Source organism: Nelumbo nucifera, chromosome 6 (genome assembly GCF_055504915.1).
Source record: "Nelumbo nucifera cultivar China Antique chromosome 6, China Antique-T2T, whole genome shotgun sequence".
Lineage (NCBI taxonomy): Eukaryota > Viridiplantae > Streptophyta > Magnoliopsida > Proteales > Nelumbonaceae > Nelumbo > Nelumbo nucifera.
In genome coordinates, this window is record NC_142654.1 from 22,616,126 (window position 1) to 22,628,319 (window position 12,194).

The window sequence follows — 12,194 nt, forward strand, 5'->3', positions numbered from 1 at the left end:
ATATGTTCTCGTGATCTGGTGTTATTTACAGGCTCAATATTTGTTAGTCTTGTGTTCCTTCAAAGAGCAGCTTCAAAACCATGTTCGGGTCCATGCCGTCGAGGCTGTTATGGCTTGCCGTGAAATTGAGCAGTCCTTCCAAGCTCTTACCGGTTTGCTCTCTCTCTCTCTCTCTCTCTCTCTCTCTCTGATATCACTATACGTTTGATTTTGGAGATGATAAAAGATGCGTGATGGGCTTTTGTTTTAGATGTTCATTTTTTTAATTAATCTGTTTGTTTTTATTGTTGGATGCATTTGGTGGGTGGAAAGCTATACGGGTTCCTTGTAAATCTGTGCTTTCCGTAAGAGAGGTGGGTGGAGCGGGACCACAAGGAAATAGTTTATAGTTAGCAAAGGTTCTGTTAGTTGGGTGATGGAGGGAACAAAGAACTATAAAGGGCTGATGTTTCATTCAGATGTTTAGCTTTACGGGGAGTACTTGTATTCTGATTGTTTTTCTTTCATAATCCATGAACCTTCTCCAATTCCTTACATTCTTCTTTGAACGTAACTCTGATGTGTTGGGATTGGTGTCTTTGGACCTGTACTAGAGTTTGAGGAGCAACCAAAGTTGGTGAATCAACACAAATTTGAAATATGATTTATTTAATTTAACTCCTTATATTATACTGTTAAAAAAGTATGAGATAGTCAGCTGCCCAAGCATGAAGATGAAGGTTCACATAGACAGAAATGAGTGTTCAAATATTCCATGACAATCTTGTACTATTGTTTCCTAATAACATGAATAAAGACTCTGCATTTTAGTACCCAACTGTCCATCATTTGGGATCTGGGTATGGGAAATGTGTTACGTGGAATGCAGGTCACCGCTTCTTAGACCGGTTGGTTTAAGTGTGTGACTGGACTTCAGTGCAATTCCTTCCAGTAGTCACATGCCAACACCCAAAAAAGTTCTGGGAATAAAATGTTGAAATGAGTATTTCAAACATAGCCTGAATCTGGATGGTGGCAGGTAAAACTTAAAAGGCTTTGAATTCTATAACCCAAATGCTAGGCCCTCTTAGCTTCCATGACAGTACTTGATTAAAATTAATTACTTACAGGTAAAGAAATTTCACATATAAACCTGAGAGCCTTTTATTTTTCCTTTTTAATTCTCTAGTATTTTGGTTTGAGGCGCATCTTCGTAGAGATAGAGATTCGAGTTGTCTGTCAGCGTAGCAATACTCGGCATCTCCTTTTTGACAGCATAATTTCAAGATAAGAAGATAGTAGATGATCTACTTGAATTGAAGATGGAATATAAAGTCGAAGTGCTGAAATTCTTGGTTCAACTTACTCATATATAATCGATGAGAGAGGTTCCTAGATCTTACTACTGGTGCACCTCAAGGAAATAGGTTCATGTATTACCCTTAGAAATCATACATGCATGCAAGCACTACTCATCAGATTCTTTGAATGTACAATCTCAAATTGAGACAAACCATTTCTTTGCACCAATTTCCATTTTTTGACATTTAATAGTTTCCTTACCAGATACATTCTACCATTAACAAACCGGGTTGGTTGCTTTAACAGTTTCCTTACACACCAGAAACTATTGCTCCCTTTAATCCTATGAAAAAAGCATGAAAGCTATATTCTAATACTATGGCAGAGAATTTTGATGGTTAAAATGCATCTGATTATACCATTTTTATATGGAATAGATTTGTATCCGTTAGATGGAAATAGGACATTTCGATAGCAACATATCATTACCTTCCGTAGGATTATAAAACAAAACCTTTGACTATTGTTTATCCAAGGGAAACTTCAGATTAAAATTCACTGTCGGTCCTTATGTATATACCTACCAAGTAAGTCCTTTTAGAAAACAAGCTACATGTTTCGTTTCAGAGTAGGGGATGAAAACAGGAAACCAAACTGTTGATAGAGAATTCATTTCTTATTGTCATTAGATACAGAAGGTGTTGTTACTAATACGCAGGTTGGTCTCTATCTTTATCAAATCACCAAACTGTGCTTAACTGAAGTCATAGCATGCTAACTTCTCCATTAATTCATGAATTTCTCCAAGCTTAAGTCCCATTTATATGTAGCTGAAATAGAAACTTACATTGTAATGTTGCTATTTAATAATAAAAACTAAAAATGCAGCTAACATTAAAAATCAAAGAATGAAGTAACTCCTTGATGTGAGGATAGCTTTTAGGAACAGGTCCCATTCAGGCAGCTAGAGGAAGTTGTCAACCCGGGCGTCCATTCCTAGTTAATCCAGTAAAGCCCTATATATGGAAACCTTTTAGATTTTCTTCCACACAAAACTAGTAGTTTTATGAATACTTTTCGTTCTCCTATAAATCTCTTTCTTGTTTTTTGTGGATGATAAAGGATTTAGAGTAGTTTATATATATTTTAAATTATAGCATAATAACGCTCTTAATTATAGTTGATATATTTTAAATTCTATGCATTGGAAAATGGTGATTTTTGTCCAATAAATTGTTCATGGTCACCAATTTACCATGTAGAGACATGTAAAAGGAAAAAAGACACTCTCCAAGTCATTTTCATCTCCTTCTTACTATTGGTGGTTCTCTTAGAATTACTGTTGAGTTCTGGTACTTGGCACAGACCCTCATTCGAGAAAGATAAACTCAACTAACTGAACTAAACCTCATCCCAACCATTTGGGTCAGCTAGGCTACAAGTATCCTGTTTTGCATACATGTATATATGTAAGTAAGTATGTATGTATGTATGTAAGCACAAATTTGTCTTAAGAATTTCTTTCTGATGCTGTATAACATACAGAAAATGTATGACGTTCTTCGAATGGAAAAAGTTAGTCTGATAATTGATGGTAAAATATTCCTATTGACATATGAGTTATAGATTATAAATAGGGCATTAGTGATGTTGCAAAAAGAAACAAAAAAGGCTCTGAAATGTGAATTAGCTGACCCAATTTAAACAATAACTTAAATCTAACATCGTTATAGGTTTTTAATTAAGAATCACAACAAGAGGAAGCACCACAATATTGTACTTTTGCGAGTTTGTCTAAAATGTTGGAAACAATAGATTATAAGCTACACAGGCAAGCTAATGATAAAAAATGGCTATATGAGGAAAGGCATGATAATTCCTACTATTTTCATAAAGGTTTTCAAAGTTAATAAGCATGACTAGAAATTGACATATATATACCCAAAATATTAAGAATTGCAGCCTTGCAGGTTAGAAGTAGGTGAAAGAGTTCATGTTTATTTTATCATCTTCTTCTCATGTAGCTTTTGATCCCATAGCCTCTTGATAAGTAATAAACACTCTTATCCTAAATTTTTCTATTCATAAAAGTCATAACTTCAAAATGGAGAGGACAATTATCAGGGAGACAATCAAAGGCCTATGGAAATCTTATGCAATCAATCAAGATCTATACAGAGACTGGACCTCTCATTCCATTAGTTCCAAGATCTATCAATTTTTTTATCCATTGATAGCTTGGTAACAGGAGTCTCATGGACTGGGTTTTATTGGCTAGTTCATTTTTGAGGTGAGGATTATTCTTGTTATGGATCATCCATGGGCCTTGAGTAGCTCTAAAATTGACCATTGTTTTGCCATGTCTTTTGGTTTTGCACTTACCCATTTAATTATTTTTAATTAAAAAAAGTTATAACTTCAATGACATGCATTACTGAAAGAGAAACCCAACCATTTGAACACTATTGAATTTCCCCAGTTGTATTACGTATCCAGATTATGCCGAGGGAACAATGCTCCATGGCACCTTACCCTCTTGTTTAGACCTTTTGACTTTCAGCCTGGAGAGTGGAGATATGAATATAAGACGAACTTTTTGTGAATACTTGATATTTTAGGGTGATATATAACTATTTTATTTTGGCATAAATATACTTTAACTTGAGTTCCAATTATCAAGACACTCCAATTTAACAATTTTTATATAGTAGTATCTCTTTCATTTCTTAATTACAAACCACATGTCTGTAAATAAAAGTTATTGAAAATAAGAGCTAACACAGTTTTTTTTTTTCAAAAATCTTTGTTCTTCTCCATAAAATTACACTTTTCGTAAAAATATATAACTTTTAAGAAATTGAACTATGACTTGTCTAGATATGTAAGCAAGAATATATTAGAGGAGAAATTGTGTAGTATGTAAACTGTAGATGGGAGAACGAAATGTATTCATATCTTTTATAGAAAAAAAATCCTAATGCAACCTATTTGATTAGTTGACTTAAGAAAGGTAGAAATGTAACTAAAACTGTGATGGACTATGTTGAAATTCTATAGAGAAAAATGTAATTTTGGGTTTACATTATGAGAGAATAGAAATTTCCCCTTTATTTTGCTATCTTTTTATTTATAATTTGCACAGATTTGTTGAAGCATCGGTAACTGTAGAACGATTCTAAGGCATTAAAACACCATATTTGATTCTTCTTTTTTTGTTTGAAAGAGATTATTAAAAGAAGAGATAAACAGCTTTCAAGTATAGTTGCAAAGATGGCAATTCAGTACTTTAGCCTCTATTTGTTATTTTGGTCAAGTTTGTCTGCAAATTTCATATGCACTGGTGTAAATGCATGGGAATGCAAAAAGACCGAGTGTATATTATGGTTTACTTCTGCTTAGGTGGAGGGTTATCTGTTTGGGAATGAGGTATAGTGCAAGATGCTGTTGTCCCCACTTTATATGAGAGAATAGAGGTAGGAGGAAGGTGGTGCAATTTTGCATTGGTTTTGGGGATACACAATACAAAATTTTGTATTAGGTAGGATTGCAAATCATAATTACAAGCAAACAGATGCAAAACTGAACTGGGCGAAAAATTTTTATCCATGTCAAATTTCCACTGCAAACAAATAGATTTGTGCTAATAATTAGCTATTTGCCAGTTTTGCTCTGTGACAACTAATGCATCATTAAGACTTTGTTTGTTTATGGTCCGAATTTCTTTTGCACTGGTGTAAATGTATGGAGGTCCAAATGGGTTGAGTGTAGGTTCTGGTTTACGTTTGCTTGATATTTGACTGTCTTATTTGTTTTGACAAGTAAAATGAAGCGGTCCCCATTTTACATGAAAAAGAATGGAGACAAGTGGAGGGCTATTTGTTTGGGAGTGTAATGGGAAGCAAGGTGATATAGTCTCCACTTTATATGAGAGAATTGAGGTAGGAGACACTGCCAATGAATGCAAATGAGTAAAAAATTACAAGTTTTGTATGAGGCAGGAGTGTCAATCATAGTTATAAACAGATGCAAAACTGAACTGGGAGCAAACTTTGTATCCCATTCAGATTTGTGCCATAAACTAAAGAACTTAAGGCTTTGTTTGGGAAGACTGCAAAGACAAATATGTTCAATTCTAATACAAAATATGCTGAACAAAAGTGTTGCATTTTTGTATTTGTAGCCCTCCCAAACTGAGTTTGGAAAGAGTACAAATACAAATATATAAAGAACAAAACCTTGTAGTTTGTATGTATTTGTACTGTACAAATTTGAATTTGTACTCTTCCCAAATTGAATATAAGGCTTAGTTTTGGAAGAGTACAAATACAAATATGTAGAGTGCAAAACCTTGTATTTTGTATGTATTTGCACTGTACATATTTGTAATTGTACTCTTTCCAAACTGATTCAAAATAAAATTCAAGGTTGAGCTTGGCCCTCTCCAAATTTTTATGCAACTATTTAGAACCTTCATTGGGCTCATTCAAGTAGAATGCAACTTGGGCAGTCTGGGCCGGATTTAAGGTCAACCCAGCCCAACTCTAGGTATTGTGCATAGGTCCAAAGGCCAGACTGAACCTGAGGTCAAGCTTGAACTGTCCAACCTAGGCCCAGCCCAAAGTGATATTTAACACACTTGGGTTGGGCTCAGTTTTAGGACGGGTTCAGGGTAATCAGTTTGGCTCAAACGGGCTTCTTAGGCCTAATGTATCTATCCTAAACCTATTTATCATCAAAAGTTTAGACCATTAAATAGGAATCTTTTATATTTTGTATATATGCTGTGTAATTGGGCTGGGCTTAGGCTGTCCAAGGGCAAGGCCCAGGTCCAGTCCAAAAAGTAGGCAAGCTGGGGTTTCGGGGCCTAGCCCAGCCCGAGGGCCAAAAATCCAAGCCCATACGGTGTAAAATTGTGGGCTGGTTGGTCTGGGCTCGGGCTGGGGCCACCCAACGCCAGATTGTTAGGAATCAGTTTACAGAACTATTTTCATGTTTATGTATCAAATATTAGAATCTATCCAAGTGGAGGGGTGATTGAAATGGTTGAGAATCATTTTACAGAACAATTTTCTTGTTTGTCACATAATTATTCCTTTGTAAGAAGGATGCGTGTATCCGATCCGATGCTGTAATTGGTTTTTATCAGAAAGGATATGCTTTTTCTTAATTTCTGAGTACAAAGAAACTGAGAATCAAGATCGTTTTATTTATTTATTTCGTCCAAGTTGGAAGTAAAATTGATGTGTAATCAAGTTTCTGATGCCTTTTCCTTGTGTAAAACGAATTTGATGAATTGGAGCACTTCAAATGATAGTTATGTTTCTGTTTATTGAATAGAGATGAGATGCATCTATGCTCAACCTAGTTGCAGCCCAGCAGATAATCACGCCTTCCTCAATCTCTGTCTTTGCGTTAACTTTTAGCCTAATCCAACTTTTGGCAGGTGGATAGAAACAATGTTTTCAAAACTGAACTGGACCGGACGGTCGGACAGGAAAAACCAGGAACCAGTCACCTGACCAGATCCGTTTCACTCCAGAACCATCTTTTGGCCAAAAACCAATGATTTGGTCAGCAAACCGCTGATCCAGGCGGTTGAACCGTTCGAACCATCGACCTGGGCAACTGTTTTGGTTGTTTTTTATTGTTAATTTGTTAATTTTTTTTATTTTTTGTCAGAACGGGCTGTCAGTTTGGTTCGAACGGTCAGACTGTTCAACCACCCCTGAACGGTTTGTTGTTGAGTTTGGTTTTAAAAACCTTGGATAGAAAAGATTTTTTGTTGTGTCTGTAAGCAAACAATTGAAATATCAAAGGGTATTATTTAAAGGAGAATGTGGAATATGGTATTTAAGAAGAAAGAAAGAAGAGAAAGAAAAACACAAGACATCTGGGGGATAGACTTCAATGAGTTGGTTTGAACATATTAGATGTAAAGGGTTGCGGACTTGGGTACCCGAGTGGAAGAACTTCTCAATCAAAAAAAAGAAAAAAAAAAAAGTGGAAGACTTTCAGTTTCAGCTTTTGGCTTTTGGGCCTAGTTCTCGGGCTGGGATACTAAACCCAGGTTACTATTTCTTTTTTCTCCCGGTAAGAAAACCCAGGCTAACGTAGGGGTAACCGAACTGTGGGCATAAATTTCAAACTAAACTGGTTTTTGACCAATTTGGTTCTTCATTTTTTCGATTTTTTATATTTATGATATATAATAGTTTGTACTATATATTCGGATAGGTTTGGTTTTTTTGGTTATTTTTGAGCACCCCTAACTCAAGGTTCATATCTAAAGACCAAAAATTCAGGTTTAAATAAACTCAGATCCAGACATGTAATTGGTTTTAACATCAAAGTGAAGATTAAATGTCCCATCCAACTCTTGTACTTGTGACCTTCAACTAAAATACCTTGGTTAAAAAAACAACTATTTGATTCTGTGCTTGCTTTTCTCCGGGCATTAAAAAAAAAGGTATTTGGCAAAACAAGATATATATGTACTTTCTATTATGAGATGAGTTGGATCAAGGTGAATTCAATAGTACAGATGAAAAAAAAAAAGGATCCATATTTCTCAGAAGAACCTATATCTGCTCCTAAATTTGCTATGTCTGGACAAAATTCATATCCATATGACCCATTTAAAGCTTTCATGTAAATTCTTATTAGGCCATGTACCACGAGCTTTTAAGATTTTGGTAATGTGAAAAAGAAAACAAATGGATAAATATGTAAAATGTAATGAAGTGGTTCCAAATTTCTTGTCTGATCTAATTCAAGCCCTAAGATGTTGTTCTTTTATTTCCTTTTTCTATCATTTATTTTTAATATAATAGATTTTTTGTGTGCTGGGGCAGAGCATTTTCTGAGTTTTTTATTGGTCTGGCTAGGGCACGCCTGGATTACATTTTCTTTGGTACCATAGACGGTCTGGTGTGTTGTGTTACAGCCCAAGGAGGAATATATTGGGCTTAAGTCACCATGCTGATTCTCTAAATCGTCTCATAACAGAATAGCATGGAATAGGTTTACTTGGATAACAATATCGCATATGGGCCCACTCAGACCATAACCTGGTCCACCTCTTAGATGGTTAACCGCATTTTGTTGTACCGTCTCTCCATTTGGCTAAAACCTAAAAGTTGACTTTGATGCTTGGTGTTGGAACTATTTTTGATGTATGTGCAATATTTGAGAACTATCAACTATTTATGTGCAATGTTTGGAATCTTCCCACATTTGACCTCAATCCATGCATTTTATTGGAAAAGCCTTTTGAGAAACCTGTTTGAACTGTTACTAGTACAAAGCCCCTTCTTGTTATTAGCAAAAAGAAAATCACCTTCTTACACCTTCATCTTGATTGATTAATGAGAATGAGAAAACCTGTTTGAATAAAGCACTGAAGATAACCCAACTTTATACATACATGGAGTTATTACAGCTATTCTATTTAAAATGAGTTTTTCTGAAGGCCCTGCTTTTCAGTTATAGATTTTGGAGGCAGTTTTGTTTCTGCTATTCTGCCTAGACTTGATCAGAGTAACTGGAGCTAGTAGAGAAAAAAATAAGAAAATGCAGATTTCCTTTGCTTTCTTTTATCTTTCTATTTTTTGCACAAAAGTTATTTCAATAAGAGAGATGGATCAGGAATGAATACAATGCTATAACAATTTATCAGCTCTGGTTGCACACAAATTACAATTGCAGCTTAGTGTATGTAATATCTAATTATGATCAAGGCCTTATATGCACATTACTTGACAACCATGCCTGCTATCTTCTTTCAGGAGTAACTCTAGGGGAAGGAACTGGTGCAACGATGTCAGATGATGAAGACGAACTGCAGATGGATTCTGCATTAGATCAGGCAGGTGCAGATGGGCATGACATGATGTCATTTGGTCCATTGCTTCCAACCGAATCTGAAAGATCTTTGATGGAGAGAGTTAGGCAGGAATTGAAGATAGAGCTGAAGCAGGTGAAATTCTTCATGATCGTCAGAAATCTCCCAATGTTTCTTTTGTTTGCACGAGGGCACCAGTCTACTCCCTCGATATGGAAAATCTGTACAGCAAGGATCTAAATATCAATACACCCGATAACAAAAATTGGGTATCAGTGTGTATCGATAAGACCGATACTCTTGTTTATTTATTTTATTTATATTTTATTTTTATCAGCCTGAGTGGGATGCCTTCTATCATCCCAAACTTTCAGAACCCTCCAACCCTGTGTGTATTTGTGTATCCATGAGTCACCATGACCTTGGATATGGATATGATACACATATCATATCAATATTTTGATCCTTGCTGTACGGCAGTAACTGTAGTAGACATTATTAACTAATTAGAAAGCTGAACTATTGTCTTCCTCGGATGTAGGGCTTTAGGTCAAGAATTGAAGATGTAAGAGAGGAAATCTTAAGAAAAAGAAGGGCAGGAAAGTTGCCTGGTGATACAACTACTGTCTTGAAGAATTGGTGGCAACAACACTCAAAGTGGCCATACCCTACGGTAAACAACCACATCTATGTTTTATATTCTCAGCTCAGATGTGATTTTTTTAGGAATAATAAATATATTTCATATTATTAACATAACCATAATGTAATTAAAAACAAATCAGCTAGTGGCTTTATATTTCTTTTTACCTTGAATGTGTAATAGGCCAAAAGTGTTAAAAGTTTTCTCAAATTCCTTAGTTTCCATTCACATCAAATAAGATTGTTGAGAATTTACTTATTAGAGAAATAAAATACAGTGTGCAAAAAACAGAACAAGATAACTGAAATTTTCTAAAATATTATTTATCAAATGCATAACCAAATATACTCTGGAAGTGGAAAATGAATCATCTTCCTGGACTTTTCTGTGTGATTTCACTCAAGCCTATTGAAATGGACTTAATATAATCCAAGTTTGTCCACTTCCATTAAAATCCTCTTTCACATGCTTCTTACCATATGCCTTGTTCAATGTGGAAAATTAAGCGTAATCCACATTGGTCTACCTCTATTCGAATCCTCTTTCCCATGTTTCTTACCAAAAGTCTCATACAAGGTAGAAAATGAAATATTCTACTGGATAGACCCAACAATCTAGAACCAACAACAAAACATGTTAATGTACTCCTATCGGAATAACAAGTCATGAATACCTTAGGACTTAAAGTCCACTTATCCTGAACATTGATCTAGAAACTCCTAAAAAGAAAAAATAAGTTAGAAACTTTACCATGCAACAGAACTAATTTTCTTTTCTTTATTGAGTTTTGGAATGTAAAGTTATGTTTCTTTTTGATAATTAGGAAAGGATAAGTTGAAAACTTTCTGATCTTTTGTGAGGGGCATAACTTATCAGCATCTGTACAGCTTTAGATAGTGTTTGACTGTTTAGTTACAAAATACGTTTTTTTTTATTGATAACTGGATCAAATAGAATTATTAAAAAAAAAAAAAAAGATTGCAGTTTTAAGATTACCTAAACAAAAAGGGAAAAAAGAGAGAACATGGTAATTTTAAATTGCAACTGAATTTACCCCTCTTTTGGAAAGTTTATTATGTTTTTGGAAGGTCAATGCATTCAAATTGGTTTCTTTTCTTTTCTGAGATCTACAATGTAAAGCTGGGCTCTTTTTCTGATAACCTGATGGAAGAATTTGAAAACCTCCTGATCTTTATCATGTGCATAAATTGTCAGCATCATGTAATTTTGTACATAGCACTTACTAACAATTGTACAAGTATTTAATCGAAAAAAATGAAAAGAATTTTAATGTTAATACATGACATGGAGATCACAAATAAATCTCCAGGAAGGCTCTCCCCCATCCCCACCCCCCATGTGTGTAGGGGTATTATGTCTCTGTTCCTCCTTTTCCTTTAATTGGAAATGAAACTTTATTGAAAAATAAAGAGGAAAGATCTATAAGGATGACTATCCTTGCTAGCAATAAGTACCCTTGATAGAAAGAACCACATAATAACATTGCAATATCAATCACACCAAGAAGTCCAAACTCCAAATTTCTTCTGGCCAACACTATTATTGACAAGAAAATCACCCAAATCTATTGTTTGCTAACTTTGGGATCCAAGAGAGTTAGTTATATTCAATTGAATGACCCACATTTGATCCTATGTAATAAGATGGGATGGCCTCCAAGGATGAAGGACCAGCTGTTTAAGTTCTTAACCAGCCAGTAAAAAACTCAGAGACTCAAGCACTGCCTTGTAAAAAACGCTATAACTGTGTCAAACAATTCTAAAAGCATATACTCTTAATAGGTTCTCAATTATAATGAAATCTTCCGCCACATTGCTGGAGAAACATGAAATATGGCTCATATTATCCCTGAACACACCAGTGAAAAGTTGTTGGAATTCCCATAAGACAATTATGAAAGCTAAGCTTTAATCCAGTACCTGCAGTGACTACTGTCACTTCACCTCATTCTGATAGGAGTAACTCATGAATCACTCCCAGTCTAGACAACCCACGGCCATCAGGGATTGGGGGAGTTTTCAGAGATGCCCAGGGACAGATTATTTCTTTATTGTCTGGCCCTATAGGAGTGGCAGATTCAGTTAGTGCGGAATTCCACTACATGGGGCAGAGATTGCTAAAGAATTGAACATTGAACATTTATTAATTGAAGGTAACTCCAAACTAGTAATAGGGTGGTTGAAAGAACCAGAGACAGTGGCCTGGTCTTTTAGGGGAACCTTGAGGGGATTTAAATGGCTAACCTCAAACGTCTCTGTCAGTCCTCAATGGGAAAGAAGATTGGCAAATGGGATGGCAGATTGCCTAGCTAAGCAAGGGGTGCACAGGAACCAGCTTTTTTGGGCTATTTTGTAATTTTTGGGGTTATCTTGAGGCAGCATCTCGCCTCTTCAAGGGATGCAACATCTG

At 35.3% G+C, this 12,194-nt stretch overlaps 1 protein-coding gene across 2 annotated transcripts in view; it reads left to right on the plus strand.

The window, feature by feature from the left end:
* The window catches only part of LOC104608340 (homeobox protein HD1-like), a 28,905-nt gene that overhangs the window by 1,111 nt on the left and 15,600 nt on the right, over positions 1–12,194 (plus strand). For both annotated transcript variants that reach the window (XM_010274294.3, XM_088890101.1), the window contains exons 3-5: positions 32–152; positions 9,066–9,256; positions 9,663–9,794. In XM_010274294.3, the coding sequence (XP_010272596.1) occupies positions 32–152; positions 9,066–9,256; positions 9,663–9,794 (444 nt within the window). The remainder of the gene's footprint in view (positions 1–31; positions 153–9,065; positions 9,257–9,662; positions 9,795–12,194) is intronic.